This window comes from Periplaneta americana, chromosome 13 (assembly GCF_040183065.1).
Source record: "Periplaneta americana isolate PAMFEO1 chromosome 13, P.americana_PAMFEO1_priV1, whole genome shotgun sequence".
NCBI classification, from domain to species: Eukaryota; Metazoa; Arthropoda; class Insecta; order Blattodea; family Blattidae; genus Periplaneta; species Periplaneta americana.
Window position 1 is genome coordinate 120760801 of NC_091129.1, and position 27770 is coordinate 120788570.

The window sequence follows — 27770 nt, forward strand, 5'->3', positions numbered from 1 at the left end:
CTGAACAGCAGAATTTCGTTCCTTAGAGACTGCAGCAAGGTTGCCAGACTTCCTAATGGCAGGAAATAACTATACATGACAATCTTTTTGTTTAATTAGTAAGAAAACCGTCCATTTTATTTTAAAACTGCAGAGAGATATCATGTCTTATCAGTTTCTCTAATGTAAAAATCAGAATAATCGGATATTACTTGTCGAGTGAAACAGTGTTAACATTCATGGGAAAATTATTTTCTTCTCAGAAAACAATTCATTTCAGATTAATATCGAATTAGAAATTTTTGTTGTACTCTATACAAGAAATAAGCTGTTAAAATCTGCACAATTATAGCCTATTACTTCCACTCTATATATAAAGATATAATTACTGTAATAATTGTAAAGATATGCAATTTAAACAAAAATATTGTTTTCTATTTATTTTAATTTGAATCTCAAAACGTTAACTTGAGAACCGTGGTCCCTATGACTTTTTTTTCTATAAATTTGTCACGTCACCAAGTAAAACTTTGCCACGACCGTAGATGCCTTCACACGATCAGTTGGTATGACGTCGGATGGTGTGACCGTGGCATGAGATAGACTCGACTGTTCGACCTCAAGTCCACGTGCAATTCATCAAAGATCCCGAGAGATATCGATAACTCGCAATGCATCACCAGGAACCGTAACTGATATAACTCAGTGGCCCTTCCGTAATTGTGAAGGTTAACAGAGGATATCAACTCTTAATTTGTGAGACTTCTTTACTGAACTTATTTTTAAAGTAAGAAACAGTTTAAGATTGCAAATTTTTAACAAAGACAAGAGAGAACAGACAATGTCATGGCCTCCTGTGTTAAACGGACAGGCGATACGCGAATAGTCTGGCCTAGAGGCAAGAGGGCAGGATATGGGGCTGTTATAAGTCTCCAAGACGCCAGATGTCCGAAGTTCAAGATGAAAACGAAGTTACAATGTCCGAATGATTAAACTCCTTCCATGTTGTAATGTTCAGAGTTCGCACTTTTATAGGCTTTATAAATTGCATTTCATGACAAATTTTAAAAGATAGACATAATAGACCTATTCTTGCATCATCATACCGACTCACTCAATTTTCAAACAGCTATATAAAAAAAATAACTAAGCGAGATGTGGCAATTCGATAGTTTGTTTCTAAAGAACCCTTTTTGTTTACAGCTCTGATCGCCAGACTAACACCACCAGCGAATGTCGTCATAGTTACTACAACAAATGATATTTACGTGTGAATTCTGGAAGAAATTACACTGAACATAATAAAGAACTCATAATGAGAAAGCCATTTATTACACCTCCATAGTGCCTTATGGGGCAAATGGAATAAAAAGAGAGACAAAAATTAAAATTTGTAATTCAGTCGTTCCAAGTACTGCTATATAAATGAATCGGACCAAAAATTTGGCCACTAAATAATATTTACATGCGAACATTTGACGATGGATACGAATTATGGTATACGTTCTACCTGAATTTTGCAAAGAGGGAAGTTCAGTAATAAAACTGTAAGATACAGTGACATCAAAAACTCTTCATGAAAGATGTCTTTAGGAGGCTTGGAATACCTACATCTATTATTCCGATTGTAACTTTAGCTGCATTGAAAGGATCAATTGCTCTCCTGAAGCATCACCTATATTCGAAATGAAACCAAGTTCATTAGCATTCTTTACTTTTTTTGTAAATCTTGCCTCTCTAAAACTAGATATATTTCCACCAATCACAAAATGTATTTGCAGCTATATACTTGTAGGAGTTTCATTGCCAAAACAAAATTAATGGTTCACTGAACTTCTAAACATTTATATGGTTAAGTATTCTTTGTCCCTGGTGGCAGCTCACGAATAGTGAGAAGATTTCTAAATTAATATACATTTTTATTGTATCTTGTTTTTTGACTATAACATGCAGGCTTTGCTTAATGGTAAGTTTTAGTTGCCATGGTAATATTTTACACTGCATAGGTACAATCAGGACATATTTAAAATGCAAGGAAATAGTAATACGCGTTACAAGAGCGGTATGTTGAAATTTTCATGTTCGAGGAAAAGTTTGAAAATGCGAAACGTAGTTGAGCATTTTTAAGTTCCGAGAATTGAAAGAAAACATACCGCTCGTGTATCGTACATTATTTTGTGCGAAGATTGTTTATTACATACCTGAAAGACGAATTTCTAATTAGTTGCAATGAAATCTCCATCTTGGTTTCTGTTCAATGACGGCAAATTTGCAAAACAAAAATATCTATCTTCAACATTGTTGCTTTAAAATGTTTTCTGTGTTTACTATACTCCAGCAGGCCGTGATATACGTCTGTCTTTTTTTTCCCCCCAGTCTATGATGAGTCTGGAATCTTGTTGATTTTTTCACGGCTTCCTTAATGTTACTTGCATCACGAATGCAGTAACTTTAGTGGAGTTGTAGAGTTTACTTAATTTTTGCAAATATTTAAAAACAATAATTAACAGTGCAATTTAGGTGAAACTGCAGTGGTAAGTTTCCAATTTATAATTATTCCTATATTGAACGTCTCTAAAAATAATATGTTAAAAGCCTAAAGCAGTAAAATCAATATGTCACTTAAGCGGTAAGAAGAGGGAAATTGTTATGTGTGTTAGGTTGGGAATACTGAAAGTGGAATTTTAGACTTTCCGCGGATTGGTTTTGTGCGGAAACCAAGCAAATACGCACGATCTCGCACAAAAGTTTTTGATGCCACTTTAGAATATGAAGGTTAAAAATATTACTTTGAAGGGTATTTCGACAAGACAAATTATCTATTGAGATCGTGTATTATGGATATTATTATTACTATTAGCCCTATATTATTATATTTCTACATAGCATTGTGATTTTATCTTCTTCAGTGATAGCTGGTAACAGTGTTGATAACACACTAAAAAGACGAACTGATATTAAGTGAACCTCAATATAGTTTTTTATAGCACTTCTTGAAGGGACACTTCATTCGGCTGTTTCAATAAACTCTCTTAGAGCAGAACGAGCATAACTGTTTTGAAGTGACTTTTACAACAACAAAAAAACACGAACAGTTATAAGGGAGGAAAACGAAGTGTTTCGCACGAATTCGCACACATTAGAGGAATTCCAGGCTAATTTATATTGAGCATGAAATAAGAAGAATTTCAATTTATGAGATTATACGAGCGTGTGATAACATATTCTCACTATATCAAGCTTGTATATGAGCGGAAGGACAACACTTTCAACATCTACTGTAAGGCAGGTTTCATAATCCACTTCTACTCCCGCCGTTGTAGGCAGCATTTTACCGGCCGATGCTCTACCTGTCGCCCGGGAGCCAGAATCCGTGCTACTGCAGCCATATAGTATATTAGGATCCTGTACCATCCCCGAATATCGGCGGGACGTCACACGCACAGCCTTCTACTGTTACTATAAACCATTTTTCAGAATCTAGCAAGTTTCGGCGTAAGGCGTTCATCATCTAATAACTCAAACACTCCAAAATGTCAGATAATCTTTCCCACTGGATATCTCATTCAGGCATCAGGGCACGATCGTAAGTGTATAACAGAGATTCAATAGTCTGGCTGGTGTACTCAGTTGGGCATCACCGAAACTCTTACAGCTTTCCATGAAACCATGTTTCTTGTAATATGAAATGAAGAGAGGATAGGATAAGAGAGTGTTGAAGGAATTAAGTTTATACTACATCTCGCCAAAATATTGTAAAAAATTGCAGAAAATTGTAAAAATTGTAGAAAATTACTAAATTGTAAAATTGTAAAAATTGTAAAATATTGTAAAAATTTGTAAAAATTGTAATTGTAATATTGTAAAATTTTGTCTTGTTCCACATCTTAAAGCTTCATTGCTCATGTAAGACCTATGGAATAAAATGAATGAATGAATGAAACAGGGAAACCATAGGATAAACTGTCATGCTTCGACTTGCCCATCACTGGGATCAATCCAATCAGCGCCGAGGATCGAACCCGAGGAACATGAGGAAACTCATAACGAAGCTGTAGTTGTGCCACTTAGCAGTAAGGAAATAAAATGGGCGCAATGTACATTATAATTTCGTAGACGTTTCAAGAGAAGAGAACAGAGATGGCATGGTGGAGATTAGAGGTATCTGGAGGCTCAAGAATAAGAGAAGGAACGTAGAGAAAGATAAATGTCCATTACCCGTACTAGCGGAAGAAGCAATGCTTATAGCTTTCAATTGTGCGGAAACTAATGATCTGAGAAATGGTTGGCTGGATAAAAATGTTTGAACATAAACGCTATAGAGGCTTATAAAAAATTAATGATCCCCTAAATGCTAGCATTCTGAATAAATTAGGAAAATTCCATTTTAGAGTTAAAATTAGATGGGAAGAGAAGGTTAAAGCTCTGACTGAAATGGGGTTATAGGTGTTGAATATTCGGACCTGATGTGAAGTTATGGAACGTATATAATTAAAATGTATTTAGCATTATTTCAATCTAAATTTATGTATGGTATTATAGGTTGGGGTGGAACTTATAAATCCAACCTTTATCCGCTAATTTTACTACAGAAAATAGTATTAAAACTGTGTTTAAAAAAGCAGAAAGATTACCCAACTGAATTGTTGTTTAAACACTTCAAAGTTTTCAACATTAAACAAATGTATTATTTTATTTTATTAAAATATTTTCATAGAAATTTTAATAATTTTGAAATATGTATACGTAAATATAGAACTAAAAATATGAATTCTCTGCGTTTGTCAGAACCAAAATGTAAAACCAATGCAGCTTTTTATCATAGCATGAGTCAAGGTCCCAGATTATTAAACAAATTTTATTCCAATAATATTTCAACCACGAATCCTCTCCAAATTGATAAAAAATATGAAAATTTGTATTGGATTTATAGTTTAGTTTTAAACATATTAAACATTATATAATCTATATTAAATCTCAATTTTAATTTCATTTTTGTCTCTATTGGAATCCCCTCCTGAGCACGAGTGTTACCCATTCAGGAGTGGGCTAGTTTATCTTTCATTGTATTTATTAATTTGTATTCATTTCATACTTACTAGCAATAAAAATAAATAAATAAAATACCGAAATGAATTGTATCAGATGACAAAATAATGTTTAAATGGATTTAATGTACAGTAGAAGAGAAGTAGTTAAAGTTAATGGTTTCAAATATGAAGGTTTACTATTTTTTATTATGTATGATGGGGAATTGTATAAATTCGTTAGAAAAATTAATGGTAGGCCTATTAAATTAGTAAACGAAGAAGTAATAGTAGAGCTACTACATGTTAATCTAAAAAATGTTAAACGGATAAGCTTACTGTTATATACTTATTCGTTGTTAATTTGTAATCATTGTACAATGAGGACTGAATTAAGAACTGGACTACATCCAATCCGCCATGACGTGAGTACAGAATGATGTAGGCCTAATAAATAATAAAAAATGCAGCATAAATCCAAATGAAATATGAAATGTAACAAACGAAGTTCAACTGCAATACGTTCCATGGTAGAAGTTAAGTGATGTGTAGTCCCTCTTCCTTCTCATCATCATCATCATCATCATCATCATCATCATCACCACCACCACCACCACCACCATCATCATCATCACCATCATCCATGATTCATTTTGTTTATGCACTTTCAATTTTCAGTCACAAAAACGGTACAGTTTCTGCTGTTATGTTTGCCTTCCCTGATTATGATTACACTCCAGAATAAAATATTTATTTTTGTTATGTATCAGTGTACAACATTTTGATCTGGTTGGGAAAGAAAAACCTTTCATAGGTCAAGAAATTGCTGTTATTATGCGGGGTGTTATCTTAACTCTTCAGCGCTTCTGATCTTGTATGAATATATTGCAATTTATTGACCGAAGTCCGCAAGTTAAAAAAATGATAAGTTCCAGTTTTATGTGTTCTAGAGTTATAAACATAGACTGACGAACATAGAGTCAAAGTTACATGATCTGTTCAGTTCCTGTAAAACATTTATCCAATATTGTAAAACAAACGTTCTCGAAAATTCAGTTAAAATAAAGATTAATTTTTAGCATTACCACTATACCAGCATTACTTTTACTATCGATTTCTAAACAAAGTACATCACAATTCCTGAAAACGTCTTTATAGTATGGAGCAACTTTTTTCTAGAATTTTAAATGCTCTATGAGTCACCATATTTTTACTTTTCCAATATAGCAACTATAAGATCGAGTAGTATGACTCTGCAAAAATTGATTTCTACAGTTTCACGGCGATGAACATTTTAAGCGTCATTGTTAGACTACCGAAAAAAATAATTTCGGGCACGCAGTATGTTTTGCTGGTTCTCAGTTCATACAGCGATTTTTTCTAAGCCATTCGAAAAAATTTACTCCTATTCAATACGCTATCTGAGACAATTATATACAAAAATATTGAACTGTGACGTGACTGAAGGATACCAGATTGTGACGCAGCGTCTCCTGGCTTTTGAACTTGGATAATTGATCACGTGGTCAACCGTGCTTTACGAAACACATAAAACTGGCAACTTTTGTTTTGGTAAGTAGTTGTTATTCTAAAACCACAGAAGTGTACGGTTGTCCGTGGAACACATGTGTGACTGTAGATTCTACTCGGCAATTTCAGATCTAAAGATGCCGCGGCATATACAGATGGATGTTATCTGCCAGAGCGGGTAAGATTTGCATTAAATTACTAACATTACTTTTGATTTTATTTCGTTTCTGAAAACATGCAACTTTCGAGTTGTCTGGCTAAGATTTGCGCTATGAAGTTTATTTTAAAGAGTTTTTCGGGAAGATTTTAAGATTTTACTCAATCGACTTCACGTTGAGGAAACTGTGAACGGGTAAAGATAAATCGCAAGGCTAAACACCGTACAAGGCATGTCAACGACGCTTTAAAATTCATTGAAATTTCGATATAGCTCTACCCCACAACATATACGGGACTGACGTCTAATTTGTGTTTCGTTATTTATTTATCAAAGGAATCTGAGAAATGAAACAAGTTTACAAATAGATACGTGGCACGTATTATTTATAGACACGCGACAAATATTACATATTTCACACACTACACACGGAACTGACGTCTGGTTTGAGATAATGGCGACGGCGTCATAAACTCGACCACATAATGTCTACTTTTATGCACTATTACGAATATATTATGAAATAACTTGTAACATTATTTTACTCACATGGCGAACGAAAAAATGAATAAATAATGTTAATTTGTTCTTAATTAAGGTTCCTTTGTGTATTAAATAAAAAAGTTCTTCTTTCTCTAAAATATACCGAATATTTAATTTAATTTTAATGTTGGTGAAATTTGAGAGAAAACGAACAGTGGAATATAATGTAGACAACTTCGAGAGGCTATCTGTCTCTTGATGTGTTGAATAAAAGACAGAAATTCTCCTTGGGCAAAAATATATTCAAATTTACGCGTATTTTTAATCGTTTTTATTTATGTAAACAATGATACACAATGAGGTAAACACAAAAAATTATCTTCGCATACTATCCACGCTATATTTACTTTGGTTTGAACATTTGGAGTAATTTATTAAAAAATGACTTATTCAAGAGTAAATAAGAAACATGTTAAACGAATTATTTTTGCACCAAAAAAGGATGCTCCCTGGATCAAATGATCGTATTTTAATTATTTGGAAATAAAAACAATTAAACGCATTTTAAAGGAATTATCCTTGCAAAAAATGTATGCTCCCTGGACGAAAATGATCGTATTATAATTATTTAAATACAATCGCTATTAAGAAACATGTTAAACAAATTGCACGAAAAATGATTGTTTCCTGACCAAATGATCATCGTATTTTTATCAAGTATTTAATTACTTCATAGTTTCATCACTTTATCTGCTATTTTATAAGGTTGTTATGATTGAGACTGTTAATTGCTTTTATTTATAACAGTGGGCCATAACTGGCCGAATATAGCGCTCCGCTCAAAGAAGTGGAGGTCGTGATGACCCAAGTCTTGCTAAAGATGTTGCTTTGCTAATTGCAGGAGTGTTGTGTTTTATACGGAACTGTTACCTGTTAAGTATGTAATTTTCCATTGTTCACATATTGTCTCTAGAATGGTGTGTTACAATTATTTTTAGGTTATTTTCAATTACATAAGTACGTTTGTGTGGGAGGTTATCAAAGTTTCACCATAAATTGAAGTATCGGTACCTACTGTATAGATATTGAAAACATAGTTTTGATTATTAGAGGAGAAAAATTCGCTACGACGCCGGGGATCAAACCCGGGCCTTTGGTTCTACGTACCAAGCGCTCTAACCATTGAGCTACGCCGAAGTTCAATACACAGCACCGGTTCTCCTCTAATAATCATTGTTACCATAACAGATACATTTTATAGGATCAGAAATTAATCTTTACGTTTTAAGTTTTGTTATGATTTTAATAACATGCATACTTGTGATACATCTCTTCTCTTATATTGGACAATTTATGATTCTCCTTTTTGTTGAAAATGTAAGTGAATCTACTTCAGTAAACTTACAGCACGAAGCTACGAAAATCAAATTATTGACCCTAAGTCTATACATCTTCATAGATTATCACACAAGAAAACAAAGTTCATTCTTGACAAATTTATTTATTGTAGAGTCTATCATTATCTTGCTGAAATTATTATATTCACAAAATTAAAAACTTATGATTTCCAAATCTAAAAATAAAGGGAAAGTAAAAGCACGAGAAAAGCAAGAACCAAAGAAAAGTAATAGGCAAACAAAAGTAATCCGAAAAAAAGAGAATGAAATACATTCGAAAAAGACGATAGGATTAGCAGTTTGGAAGGAATTATATTAATTTACATTTTAAAAACAAACGCAAATATATTGCAAAATTAAATTTTAAAATTGTAAATAAGTATTGTGGTAATATTGTCAAAAGACATGATAATAATTACGATCTTTTCATTTAAAAATCGAGTGAATACGGTAGATCAGCATAACCATGTATACAAGATATGTTGGGGTTTTTGTCGAGGGAAAAACAATCTTAAATGTCGCGTAATTGTATGTAAATTTCCCAATCGGACACAACTGAGCCTGGTAACAGTTGGAGAGGGCCGCGATGACATGCATTGTTGTCAGCATGGCTGGTGAGGAGGGGAAGGTTGTGTAATGATCATCTGTGCTTGTGCGCGGAGATCGCGCATGCGTACTACAGACCCCGATATTGCTTATACAGGATCGGTAGCGGCTATGGCGGAAAGTCTGAGCCTGTGTGTGAAGAACCACAGAAGACTGTAGACATGTCTGATCTTCAGAGGGACCGTCTCGGCCAATGGACGTTTTACGAAGGTACGGGGGACAATGTGTGTCCCTCCACCGTGAGGGGCCTCGACCATCTGCGGGATCCCCGCCTCAACAAGGTGAGTCCCAACGGACATAAATAGTTCGGCGTTGCTCTGTTCTCAGCTGTCTTTGATTGTCGGCCAGGTTCAACTCTACACGCATGGATTTAATTTTTATAGTGCATTTCTCTAAAAAGATAGTCTGCACATGTCAAATAATAAAAAGACAAACCAATTGAATTTCATATTTTTGGTACAGCTGAAAACTGAGCATGACAATACGTATCTTTTTAATGTTGGACATGTTTACGAAAGACATGTATGAATCTAGCCCTGCTTCAACAGTGTTTTCTTATAAATAATTTTAAAACACTTTTAATACTTCTGTAATTATGCTATATATGTGTTTTAAATTGTTAAATTACATATCTTTTTTGAGCAGTGCATCTTCATCATTAAATTATAATAGTCATAACTGTTTTTAATGTAAAACAAACATTTTTGGCTTACACTGTTTTTTTACCAATAATATGCAGCGTGTTTAAGGGATGAAATTGGTATTAATGTCCCCAAATATCATTAGTATCCATTTAATAGTTTTTGAGTTATTAATATAAAAAAACTGAATTTTTTTCAATATACTATATCTACACCCACAAAATGTAAGTTACAGACCTGAAAAAATGTATAGCATGTTTGACTGCATGGAATTTATCAGTAATGAAATAATTTCAATTTTGAACGTATGAGTGACCTGAAAAAAAAATCATGTCAGTTTGAAAATTTTAATTTTTCTAGAGTCTGGATAGCATATTTTATTTTTTAATTTTGAAAATAATTACTTTATTCAAACAAAGGTCCAGTTTTGTTAACCATACTTTTCAGAACATGCAGCAAAAACTTCAACTTTTTAACATGAATTTGTTGGAACCTATAGCATTTCTATGTGAGTAAACACAGCAAAAATAAAAGTGTATAAATTGACTTCAAAATGTCGATTTTCTGTCAGGAAAACTTGTTTATATTTATACCAAAGCATGAATTTTGAGGACAATTATGTTGATAAAATTTGGCCAACATATGAATGAAAAGTCACTGGTTATTTAAAAAAAGCAAAAATGAGTTTTTTCTTGGAAAATTACTAAAATTTCAACTATTTTCTCCCTTAAATTTTAATATTTCTGAAGTGTTAAAATTCTAAATCACAAAATTATAAATGCCAGAACATGTACAACTGGACAAATTATTCGATGTATGTAAGGCAATATTTCATTGTAGCTTAAGAATAATTTATTAACATTATTCACTATAGTAACAGAATGTTATTACTATTGATGTTAAAAGTTTTTCTGTTATTGGGTTATTACTATTAATATTAAAAATGTTTCTCTTATTGGGTTGAGGGAAAACCCTGGAAAAAATCTCAACCAGATAACTTATGACAACCAGGATTCGAATCTGGGGCTACAGTTTCTCAGTCCGACATGCAGACCACTACTCCACGCAGTGAACTCGGATATATATCATTAGTTCTAAAATTATATAAAAATTATACAATATAATAGTATGTAATTTGCGTAAAAAGTCTTTTTTTTTTCTTCTTTAGTGGAAAAATGTTCTCAATACGAGCTACAGCTAAGTGCTCAAAATTACACGAATGCAAAGAAGTCCACGCCACACATGTCGCATTCATAATTATTTATTACCGTACCATAACAAAAAAAAGGCATTTTCTAAAAGAAGTTTACTCTACTTTCGTACATTAAAAGCATAATATCCAGCGATGTCCAAAGAGAACAGAATCTCTTGTAAGTTACAGTAGGTCATGAGTCGATTTTTAACATTAATAGTAATAACATTCTATTCCTATAATGACAAGTCATGTAATACAAATAAAGCAGGCCATGAAGTGTGCATACTTTTTTGTACTTCAAGCATTATAAACAGTCTTTGTCGTCCGCGAAAATCGTGCATAATATGCCACATTATTATACCAGTACCACAAAATATTATCATGCCAATTAAAACGTCATGACTTCTATTATGACGACGTAACTTGTGACATGGAGAAAAATTCGCTACGGCGCCGGGGATAGAACCCGAGTCCTTCGTTCCCCAGTGCCGGAGAGAATTTCTCTCCGTTAATATAATAATCAATGATAACCATAACGGATAATTCTGTAGGACCAACAAATTAATCTTTATGTAGATTGTGACAAAGTTAATGTAATGAAAAGATTTGTCGTGCTGTAATATTTAATACATCACTGTTGTCAAAACTAGGAAAGGAATGAAGTGAGTTGCCTAAACATTGACTAGACCTAGTGCAATAAATTACAGTAGCATTATAAAATTTGACATACTATTAGACGGTCTTCAGAAGATACTTTCATTTCTTAAACGAAACTGTTTAGAAAATCCCTACCTTTTGTTGCGGTAATAAATGAAAACATTCATTTAAGATCGCCGCTTTCTTTCTTAGCGACAAAAGTAAATCACAGATTTTATGTAAAATCGAAGCGCTATTTGCGTTCATTACCTTAAACGTGTGTTAGTTAGGTCAGGTTAGGTTAGGTCAATGCATGGTAACATGCTGATTAATTCTAAATTTGTTCCAAATATCCTATAGATGACTGATATATAAGAAACTTTCGCATGTCTCCTCACGTTTGCTTCAGTTCAAGGTAAAATTACTAATTTTATTGTTCACAAATTTTTAAAGATTTTCATAGCTGCCTTCGTCTTACTGTATTTGCAGCCAGTAAATCACGTGCTTAGCAAAGCCGGCCAACAAGCAAGGCCTTCCGTGACAATGACCATTGATTAGAGACTCGTACGATATTAGAGTGCGGTTGTAAGGGAACGAGAGAGGAGCTATAGCCACAGGGGAGAGAAATACTTCTTTTGCTATACTACTACTAGCACTGCTAGTATGAAGGTCTAAATAACACAGATTTCGTGTATTATGTACGTATGTATGTGCGTATTTATTTATGTATATATGTATATACGTAGGTATGTGCAGTCTTAGAAAAAAAGTTTTGTCGCATATAGATACTTTATAAGTGCCAGAAAGGAGACAGTGCGCATGACGAGAGAACGATTGACCTGGTTCACAAGAGAACTACTAGTTGAAGTAATAAAATTAGTTTTGTTTCGTTGTATGTCTGATCATGCGCCCTGCCTCCTTTCTGGGACTTATAAAGTATCAGTGGGACAAAACTTTTTCCTAAGACTATGTATGTATGTATGTATGTATGTGTGTATGTATGTATGTATGTATGTATGTATGTATGTATGTATGTATGTATGTATGTATGTATGTATGAATGTATGAATGAATGTATGTATGTGTGTATGTATGTATTTATGTATGTATGAATGAATGAATGTATGTATGTCTGTGTGTATGTATGTATGTATGTATGAATGAATGTATGTATGTGTGTATGTATGTATGTATGTATGAATGAATGTATGTGTGTATGTATGTATGTATGAATGTATGTATGTATGAATGTATGTATGTATGAATGTATGTATGTATGAATGTATGTATGTGTATGTATGTATGCCTATGTGAGTATGTATTTCAATCAACAGACCGAAGACTGGCTGGAACCTCATTAAATGTCACCAATAAAGCATCACTCATGTGAATGATGAATATGGGCAATAGGCCTACGTCAAGAGTTCTTATGTGCCGGTACTACAAATGATGCAGTTATTTCACACAAACAGTATAGATTTAGTCTATATAATCGACGAAACTTGGGAAAAGACAAATATTAAAATAATTTGGAAAAGAAAAGATTATTTTGAGATGTGGAACACTTTTTCATTGTTCTGATCTCTGGACCAAGCAACTCCTGCCTTTTTCTGCCTCTCCCAATTTCAGTCCAGACAATATCTGTATCTGTTCCAATAAGTCTTTCCATGAAATCGTGTTTACTTTCTGTAAACGACCGCAGGAAAACTTACTTTCTGGGAGGCCCTGTAGAATCTATTTAGACGATTTCATACACTTTAACTAATCACTCATCTCTTCAAGAAAGAAAGTTTATCGCTGATCGCTTTTCTACTTCAAAAGCATATTTTCCCACACTACAGTAGTATAAAACAAACCTCAATTAAGAAGTCTTACATTTGTTATATTGCGGTGACCCAAACATCTTAATAATCTGCTAACAATACTAAACATAATTTTTTCCTTATTAGAATCTGACTACTACTTTTTGAGTTATTAAGTTTAAAAATACGAAAATATTCTGCTTCATTGAAAGCCTATGTAAGTAATGCCTTCCCCCGTTATTGGCTGACAATTAGGAAAGAGGAGCTGAATAGTAGGCCTATATTATGTCACTCTTTAACATTGACGCATGCGCAGACCAACGGAGTTTTCTAAGTTGTTCCCCTGTAGTTATTTAGCGTCGGTGGGATTGCTGATAGCGAGATGAGGCCGAGGATTCACCATAGATTACCTGACATTCGCCTTACGGTTGGGGAAAATCTCGGAAAAAACCCAACCAGGCAATCGGCCCCAGCGAGAATCAAACCCACGCCCGAGCGCAACTTTGACTCGGCTGGCAAGCGCCTCAGCCGACCGAGCTACGCCGTGACTCGCTCGGCTCGTATAAGAATAATAAGAACATTCTTTTCCAGAATGTTTCTTACGTGTTATCTTTTGTTTCTGAAAGCAAAATACGGTCTGGTATCAGTAACGCGACTGCTGAGGAAGAAAGAGGAGGCCATGATTCAATAAATGAATCCAATTTCATGTTCTTTGTGCCAGGTTATTTCTGCGTGATAGAACAAAGCCTATGGATAAAACGTTTTCAACAAATCTTTTGAAGTAAAATGTAAAAAAGACATGGGTATGATTGAGCTAAAATTGCATTGCATTTAAAGCATTGGTTTAGTTTTCCTTCTAGTAGCTTTAGTAAGAAGGAAAAAAACAGAAAGACTAAAGCAGTAGTTTGTATAGAATATATTGAGTTACACAGTACAGAGTAGAGCTAAATTTGCGGTAGGCAAATAATAAACAAGATGAAAATATTATACTGAAGTAACGTGTTTAAAATTTTAATGTCACAAATATTAATTGATAGTAAGAGAAACAAATTCAAAATATATGAGCCATTCAGAGGAGAAGTGGTGTAAGTCAAAATTGGGTAGTGAGGTTTAAAGTAAAAATCCTGTAAAATACAGCGCAAAGTAGCAATTAATATGTCCTTCGTGCTATCCACTGACTGCTAATAGTTTAAATAAATTGAATATTAATTGCTACATTGCGCTGTATTTTACAGAATGTTTACTTTAACCCTCATTACCCATTCTTGACTTACACCACTTCTGCTCTCAACGGCTCATATGATGATTTACATGTATATGTCGCTCTTAAGCTGCGATTTCATATTGTTAAAATGTTATGTTTTATTTAACGACGCTCGCAACTGCAGAGGTTATATCAGCGCCGCCGGATGTGCCGGAATTTTGTCCCGCAGGAGTTCTTTTACATGCCAGTAAATCTACTGACATGAGCCTGTCACATTTAAGCACACTTAAATGCCATCGACCTGGCCCGGGATCGAACCCGCAATCTTGGGCATAGAAGGCCAGCAACTCGCCAACCAGGTCGACATTTCATATTGACCCAATTATAGAAAATAAGATGAAATGGCCTTTCCGAATTATAAAGACAATGTGGGAACTAACTTCACCAATCTGAAACAAAATTAATCATTTCTCACACTCTAACATTTTTATAGGCCTATAGAGCGGCACACTTAACGAAGGGGAAAAATGCCGATTTCCACAGGTGAAAAGAACCACTAAAAATATAGGGTTCTAGATCCTTCAGAACACGTCCCCAGCCCTATGTCATCATTCCTGTTTGATGAAGTACAGTCAGCTAGAGTGATATTGTTACGCTACTGGTTTTGAATTTTAGAATATCCTTAAGAAATTTGACAGTTATAGTAATCTAACATCCATATCCCCCACTATAGCAGTGATACCAATTCTTTATAATACGAGGTAGAGACATCCTGTCGATATTTTTGTTTGGCATGCCGTCTACTCGTGTTTGCTTAAAAGTACAGCGATTTCTTCTAAACTGTTTGGGTGGACTTTGTTCTTAGTCAGCATCTACGAAGCATTCAGATGGTCATGATGGACATGAAAGGTATAATAATTTTATTAAGAATTAAATGACTCTTCATTTTGAATAACACAAAACTTCAATTCAATGAAATCAGTTTAAAAATTATCATATTAAACTTTTTTGCGCAAGGAAATTGACGAATGAAACGAAGATGACGTAATACCTTTGAAAATGTTTGTCACAATGAAATTAAATATTATCTTCTGTCCGTCGGCAACGAGAAAAGCTCTGAGGACGGTCTTAGTGGAGTGCAGTGATGTTTCACTAGGATTTGAAATATACGATCGTCATGACACATCCCCATCTACAGTCCGGGTCAGCTTGCTTCATACCCTAAGGGTGAAACCTAACCATTTTTCCCCCTTTACTACATATGTTAGTGGATTGTGGTGATTTTCTAGTTTTCAGGGTGAATTTTCTTTTGCCAACTTCGTTTCGAATTTCGATACTGACAAATATTACAAATGGTAGTGATTTTGTAACTGGTATATTGGTAGTTGAGACAAATATCGACAATATTTTTCGGTACTGGAGTTCCATGAAATTAAAATTGTATAGATTTCTGAGCCTGTTACTGGAAGCTAGTGAAATTTGAACATACTAATAATTAATTAATATTAGTATTAATATTAATACATAATAGTTATTTTATGTGTTGTGTTGTGGTTATAATTCAAGACTATAGTCAGGTAAGTTTTCGGAGTTAGTACTAATAATTTCATGTGGTCAAACAACATACATTTTTAGGTTAGGTCTCGTGAGTCAATTGTTTAGTCAAACCAATGAATTGCCAGACAAAATCTTTGACATGTTGATTCCTTTCCCGTATAGTTTGCCTACGAAAATATGTTACAAATTATTGAATTATTTAGAATAACCTCCCAACATAAAGAACGGTAAGTAAATAAGTCATTTAGTACGTAAGATTGTGTGATATCTGGTAACAGTTGGCAACACTGACAAGATGGCAATATTTGCTGTTTAGGAATTGTTCTTATGTGACCCTCAATATAGTTTATTAAAATGAAAAATACTGAGAGGCGCAATGGTTTAAAAAATCATCCAAGGAAGAATGCAGCGAATCTGAGGTAACAATATCCAAGTCCGAGCTCGATCGTTCATTGTAATGTAATAATATTCATTGAGTACAGTATAAAAATTTACACTTAATTGCAAACATAGGAGGAAATGTCTCATCTTATATTGTTACGCTCAGTTCTCATGTCTTTTTTTAATTGAAAGGAAATGCTTTCATAACGACTAACACTGTCTTCATATCATGGCATCACGCTCAGTTTTAATTCCTTTTGGATTTGAGAAAAAATATTTTTAGAACGACTAGTAGTGTTTTCAATATCGTGATATTACATTCAGTTCCCATTCCTTCTTGAATTTGGGAGCAAATGTGTTTAGAACGACTAGTAGTATCTTAGTATCTTCACCTCATGATATAACGCTCAGTTCTGATTCCTTATTCTTTTTCTTTTTTCCTGGCTAGATGTCACTATTAACTTACAATATTATCTAATTTTAGTTTGTATTTATGGCACTTTTTCATAAACGAGTAGGCCTATATTACTGTCATTTTTTTTATCTTAGTAGGCAAGATGTTTGAAGTCCCTGTTGCTAGACGCTTATGCTTGACATTTGAACATTATTAAGGTGAGGGTTATTATTTTACAGGGTGTACCGTAAGTAACGTCATTGATTTCAGGGGGTTATTCTTTGAGATATTTCAAACAAAAATGTTTAATACACTTTTGCTTGTTTTTGCTTCTTTTTCGAGATAAAAATTGTTTTATATGAAACACATTACAGCGTGTTTTGAGAAAGTCATTGATTTAATTTCCAATATGCTCAGTCAACTTAAAACAACAGTATATTATGATAAATGCAAATAAATTATTGAAAGAATTTTAGTTTTGTCCTTAAAATGTGCAGAAATTTGATCTGAACAGATGGAATTTTTTGTTCTGCAAAGAAATTTTACAATATTACATTTGTTCGGATCAAATTTATGCATATTTAAAGGACAAAACTAACATTCTTTCAATTATTTATTACCATAATGCAATGCTCTCTTAAATTGAGCTAATTTGAAATTCAGTCAATGGCTTTTCGAAAGCACGCTATGAAATGTTTCATATAAAACAATTTTTATCTTGAAAAGGAAGCAAACCCGATCAAAATTGTATTACATTTTTTGTTTGAAATACCTCAAAGAATAACCGCTTGAAGTTAATGACGTTGCTTACGCTTCATCCTGTGTATTGTAAATCCTTTTGGCAGCATTTGTAGCAGGTAGACATTTCCAGTATTAATGTAAGACTTCGAAAAAGAAAGATCTGTAAAAATTTGGCCGGAGATAATGTGGTGAACATTTACTAAATATATTAATATATTGATAATTTTAGTTGCTTCTTGATGTAGATAGAAGTACGAGTCATTTAATAACACCCATTTTTTTTTTTTTTTACCAAAGTGTAACTTTCTAATCGGAGTTCGAACTCACTACTATGCCTTCCAAGCAGCGTCAAAATTTCTCATTAGCTGTTGCGTACACCACGATTGATAAATCAAGTCCCACACATCATAAATTAATACTGCAGTGATTGCAGATTAATTGAAGGTCAAAAGATGATTGTAGCATATTATATCAGACGAGGCTCATCTGTTGTAAAAGCTGTGTAAAATGCAAAGAAATCTACAAGTCATGAAACTGGCGAAACAGTTGTTGTGACATTGTTCAGCATTCTTGTGTTAGGTGCAGGGAAAGCACAATAATGTTGGTCATGTAGTGACTTTGCTATTTTCCGCTTTCAAACCGGAAAGTCGTGGGTGCGAATCCTCGCACATTATCTTCGAGGTCATCTTTAACTTCAGACATGTTTAATAATTCATCGTTTAATGTCTCCCTAAACTAATTGTTAACTAATGTTTCAACGATCGGTTTGGTCACTCCTTACTGAATGATGTTTTCGGTTAACCGTGATTGTGGTAACCGTTTTTTGGACAAATCTAACATAACTGGCCACCTTTAGCATCCAGCTGTTTACCTATTATTACTATTATTATTATTATTATTATTATTATTATTATTATTATTATTATTATTATTGTTCATAGCCTTATGCCCAAGGGCAAATCTTTCACTGCAAACCCAGCATTCTAGAATCTTTCCGATTTTCTGCCTTCTTCTTAGTCTCCGCACACGATACATACAGTATATCTTAACTTTGTCTATCATCTCATATCTTCTTCTGCCCCGAACTTTTCTCTCGTCCACCGTTTCTTCTGGAGCATCCTTCAGAAGACAGTTTCTTCTTAGCCACTGATCCAGCCAATTTCTTTTTTTATCTTCCTGATAGTTTCAGCATTATTCTTTCTTCACCCACTCTTTCTAGCACAGCTTCGTTTATTATCCTGTCTATCCATTTCACACGCTCAATTCTTCTCCATATCCATATTTCAAATGTTTCTAGTCGTTTCTCTTCACTTCGTCGTAATGTCCATGTTTCCGCCACACTCCACAAAAAGCACTTCATGTTATGTTATATTACATTACATTATATTATATGTGTCCCGCGCCGTGGTGTCGTGGTCTAAGGCATCCTGCCTAGACTCGTGTTACGGAATGCGCGCTTGTTCGAGTCCTCATGGGGGGAGAAATTTTCTCATGAAATTTCGGCCAGTGTATGGGACCGGTCCCTACCCTCGTGATGCACTTGGGGAGCTACGAAAGGTAGCGAAATCCGGTTACGAAAGCCAGCTATAACGGCTGGAGGGATCATCGTGCTAACCACACGATACCTCCATTCTGGTTGAATGATCGTCCACCTCTGCTGAGTACATGTGGATGTGAGGCCAGCAGCCGGTTGGTCGGTCATGGTCTTTCATGAGCTCTCGTGCCTCGGATTATATTATATTATATTATATTATATTATATCATATTATATTATATTATATTATATTATATTATATTATATTATATTATATTATATTATATTATATTATATTATATTATATTATATCATATATTATAATTATAATTATACAAACGGTCAAATAAATTAAATTACATCTGTAGTATCCTAGAAGATTCTTTCAACACAGTCTTTATCAATGAAAATTTCCACTTAAACGTTCCGGGATTTGAACTTACGTCCCTAACATGACAAGTGGTTTTTTTTCAGCCGTTCATCTAGCTGTATGCTTGATATAGAAATTTATATAAGTGAAAGTGTCACGTTTTGCCCCATTAACTCCTTTTAAAACATTAAGGTCACGATCTGCTTATCTGTAAATGACATTGATTGTGTGACCTTCATGAAAGGCATAAGTTCATGTCCCAATTAATTGTTGTGTAACTGCATACACCAGCTGATTTCCTGTGTATTGCAGATAAATCCATATAGTTTTACGCCTGGTTCATGTCGATAAAGAACTCATAAAACACTGCTTTGTCACAGTGGAAACATATTTATAAAATCGACTGAACTCTGGTTGTAATTCTTCGCAGGTCTGCAGGTTTTCGTTTTGTGGAATGAATACAACATACTGCTTATAATTGGAGAAGAGAAAATTTGATGTAATTTATAAGTTACTGTATTAGACAGCAAAATTCCTAAAATTTGATCTTTTAATGCTAGGCAAGTGTGTTAAAATTGACTCATACGATATCGTGCGAAAATTACTTTTTACACTGACTTTCAACTGTTTGCGACGATTGTTATAGGCCTATGTTTTCCACCAGATGTCATATGATAGCAATCGCAATCGATCAACGAAGCGGTTGAAATAATGCCAGCTTACTTTTAAAAATGACTGGTTTTGGTTAAGAAACGTACACAAATTAAATAAAGTGCTTCAACAACTATTTTATTATAACTGTACAAAACAAAAGTGAAATGCAATCACAAAAAAGTGGAGTCAACAGGAGACCTATTGACCTGCAGTCGAATGCTCTACCACTGAACTATACCACTGCCTGCTTTAATTGTGATAAAGTTTCACTATTACAACAAGGGGGAATATAGCAGAAAATATTCATAGACGGTAAGATGATTATTTTAATTATTCATTTAACGTTCCTTATAAAATACGGTGTAGTAAATATTCATATGATTATTTTAATTATTCATTTAATGTTCCTTATAAAATATGATGTAGAAAATATTCATAGACGGTAATATGATTATTTTAATTATTCATTTAATGTTCCTTATAAAATACGGTGTAGTAAATATTCATAGACGATAAGATTATTATTTTAATTATTCATTTGACGTTCCTTATAAAATACAGTGTAGAAAATATTCATAGACGATAAGATGATTAATTTAATTATTCAATTAACGATCCTTATAAAATACGGTGTAGAAAATATTCATAGACTGTAATATGTTTATTTTAATTATTCATTTAACGTTCCTTATATAATACGATGTAGAAAATATTCATAGACGGTAAGATGATTATTTTAATTATTCATTTAACGTTCCTTATATAATACGATGTAGAAAATATTCATAGACGGTAAGATGATTATTTTAATTATTCATTTAACGTTACTTATATAATACGATGTAGAAAATATTCATAGACGATAAGACATTATTTTAATTATTCATTTAACGTTACTTACAAAATACAGAAAATATTCATACACGATAAGATGATTATTTTAATTATTAATTTAACGTTCCTTATATAATACGGTGTAGAAAATATTCATAGACGGTAAGATGATTATTTTAATGATTCATATAATGTTACTTATAAAATACATAAAATATTCATACACGATAAGATGATTATTTTAATTATTCATTTAACGTTCCTTATATAATACTGTACAGAAAATATTCATAGAAAAGAGAATTATTTCAATTATCCATTTAATGTTCCTTATAAAAATATTCATAGACGATAAGATGATTACTTTAAATATTAATTTAACGTTCCTTATAAAATACAGAACATTTTCACAGACGATAAGATGATTATTTTAATTATTCATTTAACGTTCCTTACAAAATACAGAAAATATTCATAGACGATAAGATTATTATTTTAATTATTCATTTAACGTTCCTTATAAAATACATAAAATATTCACAGACGATAAAATAATTGTAATTATAATTCTTCATTTAACTTTCCTTTTAAACTACATAGGAAATATTAATTCATTATTTAAAATTTCTTTTGAAGTATGGAGACAGTGTTCATGCACGGTAACGTAATTGTAATTGTAGTTATTTATCGCTCCTTTTAAACTACAAGAATCTTTTTATGGACGATAAGATGAGAGATATAATTCAGTATTTTTTTATTTAACTTTTCCTTCAATCTACACAGACTTTTCAGGCGCGATAAGGTAATTGTAATGCCTGTATCAGTCACTCCAAACTCTTGGCATATTTGTTCGTTCCCCTGAAGGATACTACTGTTGTTTTGCTTGTACATCTGTTTCCTCTACGTCTGTCGGTTTCCTCTCGTGTCTTTGCGTTTAACCACAGGAAATCATTCGCTGCACCTTTTTCTCAGAATTAAGGTATAAATCATGACAGTTGTGAGATCACGTCAATTCCTCTGGACATCCTGTTGCTTCACGGTGTTTTACTTATTCAGTTTTCCTTAGCTTTCCAAACGAATATCACTTTCTTATTTCATGACACACACACACACACTGCACTCAGTTATTATTTTTTTTTCCATATCTGCTACAACGAAGAAAAAGTACTGCAGTCAACTTCACTGTTTTGTCAATGGCACTCTTTCATAACAAATCATGGTAAGTAAACTTTTGAAGGAGAAATATGACCGGGTTCCGTGAGCATTACTGTCACTGACAAAGGCTCCGTGACTGAAAAGTTTGAAAACCCCTAATTACTGTATTAAATTTGTTAGCATTCATTATGTACTAATGAACTCGTTTAAGAATGATTCACATGAAATATAATTTTCAATTAAAATTAAGATTATTTATTCTAAAAGCAATACAAAATCAAACTTACTCAAAATCGGCTGTAACAATGTTATTGCTGAATCCTTCTGGCGAGAAACGTCTATGTTCGAAGTGCAACGGAAAAAAATTGTAATGTTTTGACATATAAAGTTTACTCTAACATCACTTCTGCTACCATGGAAACGTGTTATTTTCCATACGGTCCGTGACGCTCCATTCTCTATTTATCAACGCCTCAATGTTTTCTATACAATAGTCATGGAAATATTGTGTATCGTTACCTCAGAACAACAGTGGAATATCTTGCAAAAATCATATTTTAAATAATGAGGATAAAAATTTATATTGAATATCGAGTGCAATATGTAAACAAACTTTTGATTTAATATGAAGCTAAAACAACAAGAAACTGACAAGCACCACTGAGCTACAAAATGAAGCTAACTTAAAACTTAATTTATCTCGAAACCACAGTTTGTCAAGATAACCCACTGTAGTTCTGATGTAAAGGTATACGAATATCAAATGAAATACACTACAGTGTTAAAGAAAGTAGCCTATATATTGCATTTTATAATTTTAATTCAAGTATGGACGTTTCACGCAATAACTGGGAGTTCCTTAAATCCACCGTCTCTTTCTTTGTATAGACACTTGATAACGACAATTTTTTAAAAAGCGATTATTCAGATATTTTCTTCTTCTTTACTTCATGGTTTTGCTTAAGCCTGTTCCAACTAAACTATTAAAATTAACTTTGCTGAGTTTCTAACAGTGTTGCCAATTTAGCGACAGGCGACAATTTCTTTTAACTGTTTTTATGATTAAATACGGAGTTAGTGACTTTTTCAGCACTGTCTAGCGACAAAAAAAATATAACTTTATGCATTGATAATGACTTTTGAACTACTGTTTAGCGACTTTTCGTACACTTTAGTTGGCAACACTGTTTCTGACCATCGTTTCCATGATCTGCCACAATCACTTTTACCAGTTGGTTTATAGTTCAGTAGTTGTTCCAGAATGCTTCAGTGTGTTATTTGTTCCATATGTGACTCATCTTCTATATTTTCTTTTATTCTTTCTATAAAAGAATTATATTAACTCTTCGCTTACGTCATTATGTCTATTTCTCAAACTACATCCCTTTACAACTCTTAAGAATTTCATTTCTAAGCCCTATATTTTTTAAGAGTCCATGCTTCGCTTCCATATATTAAAACTAGTACGGCCATGAACTTATAGAACTTGAACAGCATTTCTCTTTGTTTGTTATTCTTTAATATTATGTTAATTGTTCCACAGGTGAAATTACATGTATTTACTTTCTGTTCGATATTCAGAGATTCTTTAAACGGAAAATAAAATACCGGTATACGTCTGTCCTCCGTTATGGCTTGGAGATGACGGATCAAGTTCTCTTATTTAGTCTCTTGCATCTTGTTCACTGAGCGCTACTGTGACTACGTTATCGTAGGTCGCGGAATTTCTCCTCGGAGTTCTCTCTCTTCTCCCTCCACGTGTGACCTTGCCCCGTTCTTGAATTGCACCGCGACACATATGTGCTGCACATAATGCCTACCCAATACGGCGAACATTTACAAGGAATAACACAGCACTGCAACAACTGTCTTCTCCCAGAAATGCAGCATCTTCCGCTGATTGTAGTACAATCTGTATAGCTACCAGCTGACGGTTTCTCTCCAGAGGGAACCGTGCTTTGATCCCAGAGAGATCCTACGAGATTTTCTAGTGTTGTATATTATTATTATTATTATTATTATTATTATTATTATTATTATTATTATTATTATTATTATTATTATTATTATTATATTCATACGTATGCACAATACGTCCATTCAGTTTTCGATGTTTCGACCCTTTTATGTAGAACTATTATATTGCTTCATTTTATTTAAAAGAACAATGAGTAACTTAATAATAATGATACAAATTGTAAGCTTATCCCGTATTATTTTACTGCGATCATCACTTGTTTCGACAGTATCTTCATTGGAACAGTCGATAGTCGACAAACGACTGTAGACCGTAGTCGTGATAGTTGTCAGCACGCAATCCATAGTTCAAATGGCAGGCAATCTCTCGGGGCATTCCGCCCTCCCCAGAGACACAAGGTTGATGAGTTTCAACCAAGTGAAACGAGGTCTGCAGGCTCGTACGTACACACATTAAAAGTAAATTTAAAGAAATATGCTTTTACATATTATACAATTCATAACAATTTACTTGCTTAGGGTTATTGTAACCGAATACTCTGACATCAGCGCTAACTTCATTGGTTACCATGGTTACGTGGTTTATAAGATGTCATCCGTATGGAGCCCTTAGAAGTAATCTCCTGGAGAAGATAGGATGCAATAGTTTCCAGCTACTATTGCAGGCCTATTGGTTTATTAATTTAATTTTATTTATTTAACTCGCTAGCTAGCTATTATTGGGCATGGCATGTTCACAATGTCTGTAATATGGACAACAACACTTGCAATCTCGTTATTTTTATTGTAAATAATTAAATATATTCTTTAATATTCGTGCAGAACATATCGAGGGCATCATGTCAGAAGGGCGCATCAACAAAACTGCAATTTTACACTAGAGCTACTTAAATATAGAATAACTTCTATCCTTGTCTACATTACAACGTATTTTCTTTTATTCTTCCTCATGTCAATTTTAATTCTTAAACGTTTGTTTTCAAACGTAATTAGGTTCCATTAAAATATTTCAATTACACTGGATTTGTTAATACGCCCTTCTGGTATGATATATATCGAAGGCATCATACCAGAAGGACGCCCTTCTGGTATGAAATATATATATATATATATATATATATATATATATATATATATATATATATATATATATATATATATATATCTCGAAGGCATCATACCAGAAGGGCGTATACACACAATATGTATAATTTTAAAGATTTTAATACGAGTATGTTACATAACGAGTTTGTCATTTATGACTATCCAATTTCTAATTTGTCTTTCGTAATTTAAATCTGTATTACATTGATTAAGGCTGGTTGAGTGGAAGCGTAGGCCTTATGGCCTTAACTCTGCCAGCGAAAATAAATCATTATTATTATTATTATTATTATTATTATTATTATTATTATTATTATTATGTCCATGTTTACACCAACCAATGTTGCCTATTATTATTGAAATAAAAAGGGAAATTGGTAAGTCGAGAAACGGTTTCCCTTTCAAATCGGATGGAGAACAGTTCTACCACTATAATATTTGTGTTGATATATTCATTAATCAGTACCATCTTGCGGACTGACGGAAGTTAACACCGATCCGTTTCCCCCCCCCCACTTCAATATTCGTGCATACAGGATATTTTCCTACCTTCCTAGTAATTTAGAGGTAGCTGTTTTTGTTTACAACTCGGAAAGGGGGGGGGGGGTTTCAGATCTAGATTTCTGTTCCTAAATCCCTGAAATATCTGTAACCTTTAAGTTGGCAATATTCAATGTATTTCATACAATGAGTTTTCGTGTGATTGATATCTACGCTAAAAAGTAATCAACTTACAACAGTGGTCAAAACTACTAACATAAGTTGCCGTTACGATGTGAACAATGCTGGAAGCTTGGTGGGACAGAAAACAGTTAACCCGTTATTCTGCCTGCAGATCTCTAAATTAAGAATAGACTTTATTTTCCTTCTGAAGAAAGGCATACTAAGGATTTTAACTCGGTTTCAATCCGCCAACATAGAATCGAATGACAAGCAATTAAGAATAGACTTGATTTTCCTTCTGAAGAAAGGCATGCTAAGGATTTTAACTCGGTTTCAATCCGCCAACATAGACTCGAATGACAAGCAATTAAGAATAGACTTTATTTTCCTTCTGAAGAAAGGCATACTAAGGATTTTAACTCGGTTTCAATCCGCCAACATAGAATCGAATGACAAGCAATTAAGAATAGACTTGATTTTCTTCCTGAAGAAAGGCATGCTAAGGATTTTAATTCGGTTTCAATCCGCCAACATAGAATCGAATGACAAGCAATTAAGAATAGACTTGATTTTCCTTCTGAAGAAAGGCATGCTAAGGATTTTAACTCGGTTTCAATCCGCCAACATAGACTCGAATGACAAGCAATTAAGAATAGACTTTATTTTCCTTCTGAAGAAAGGCATACTAAGGATTTTAACTCGGTTTCAATCCGCCAACATAGAATCGAATCACAAGCAATTAAGAATAAACTTTATTTTCCTTCTGAAGAAAGGCATGCTAAGGATTTTAACTCGGTTTCAATCCGCCAACATAGAATCGAATGACAAGCAATTAAGAATAGACTTTATTTTCCTTCTGAAGAAAGGCATGCTAAGGATTTTAACTCGGTTTCAATCCGCCAACATAGAATCGAATGACAAGCAATTAAGAATAGACTTTATTTTCCTTCTGAAGAAAGGCATGCTAAGGATTTTAACTCGGTTTCATAGAGTCGAATGACAAGCATCCTTACCAATAGACCATAGAGAACGCTCATCAAAAGAAGAGCTTCCTTTCTTACGCATCAATCTAAAAATAATTTCAATAATGCAACACATCCAGCGAGGTTCTCAGAACCACGATCGCCCACGTCAGTTGTAAATCTCTCTGTTCTTACAAAACAAGCCATAAAGAGCCAAACAAAGCGTCGCAAGATGAAATCGGGGCCAGAATTTTCCTAATATTTGTAACTGGGACCCGACCCCAGGGCTGTAAAATTTAAATCCGAGGTTCGTGCCCCCCGTGGCTGCATTAATGATGCATACTGCAGGCTGTAGTCCGACCTACAAAGCCGGCCCGCTATCGATTGTATCAGGCCGCGCCGGGGGCAGCGGGCCGTTCTTCCGCGTTTCCTTCATTTCCCTGCCGGCTTCCTCGACGGGATGCGGCTCGCCATGGACGACTCGGAGGGCGAATGGTGGGAGCTCCTGGCGTTCAAGCCCCCCGAGCCGGTGTCGGATAACCTGGCGTCCAACGACGGACGGGTAACAATCAGTCTCAAGCACATTGCACAAGTGCACTTTGGCACAGGTCAGTAACCTTAGCAACAGATCAATAGAGCACGTGCATTTTAAATCTGCAAATGTTCACGGAAGTAGTGAACTTGTATTTGTTTTTATAATTCTAGATGTTTTAAGAGGAATGTGTATCATAGCAACATATCAACAGAGCACGTGTAGATCAGTAAGTAGCTAGTTGCATTTGTTTTT

General features: G+C 33.8%; 1 protein-coding gene across 2 annotated transcripts in view; it reads left to right on the top strand.

Annotated features, from left to right (window-relative positions):
- The first annotated feature begins 6585 nt into the window (after positions 1–6585).
- Positions 6586–27770, top strand: part of LOC138712320 (NADP-dependent malic enzyme-like) — a 143005-nt gene continuing 121820 nt past the window's right edge. For both annotated transcript variants that reach the window (XM_069843952.1, XM_069843951.1), the window contains exons 1-2: positions 6586–6714; positions 9277–9460. In XM_069843952.1, coding sequence (XP_069700053.1) covers positions 6632–6714; positions 9277–9460 — 267 coding nt within the window. In that variant the 5' untranslated portion in view covers positions 6586–6631. The remainder of the gene's footprint in view (positions 6715–9276; positions 9461–27770) is intronic.